General features: G+C 67.4%; 1 protein-coding gene across 1 annotated transcript in view; it reads left to right on the top strand.

Annotated features, from left to right (window-relative positions):
* Positions 1-291, top strand: part of CLIC3 (chloride intracellular channel 3) — a 2,494-nt gene that overhangs the window by 1,700 nt on the left and 503 nt on the right. The window contains exon 4 of the mRNA XM_010019608.1: positions 19-194. Within this exon, the coding sequence (XP_010017910.1) occupies positions 19-194 (176 nt within the window). The remainder of the gene's footprint in view (positions 1-18; positions 195-291) is intronic.

Genomic DNA, 291 nt, shown 5'->3' with positions numbered 1-291 from the left:
GCTGCCATCCCCCTGCAGCGCTGCAGCGGAACTTGCTGCGGGCCCTGCTGAGCCTGGACGAGTTCCTGAGTGCCCCCCTGGAGCATGAACTGGCCCATGACCCCCACCTCCGGGCCTCCCGACGCCGCTTCCTCGACGGGGACCAGCTCACCTCGGCAGACTGCAACTTGCTGCCCAAGCTCAATATCGTGCAGGTGAGTGCTGGCACCTCAGCACTGTGCCCTGCCCCTCTCCCTGGCTCCCCAGTGCTGCCCCTTGGTGCCTGCAGCAACCCCCTGCTCCCTCGCCAAA

This window comes from Nestor notabilis, unplaced genomic scaffold (genome assembly GCF_000696875.1).
Source record: "Nestor notabilis isolate BGI_N333 unplaced genomic scaffold, ASM69687v1 scaffold17478, whole genome shotgun sequence".
Classification (NCBI taxonomy): Eukaryota; Metazoa; Chordata; class Aves; order Psittaciformes; family Psittacidae; genus Nestor; species Nestor notabilis.
This window is presented reverse-complemented; position numbering and strand designations above follow the sequence as displayed.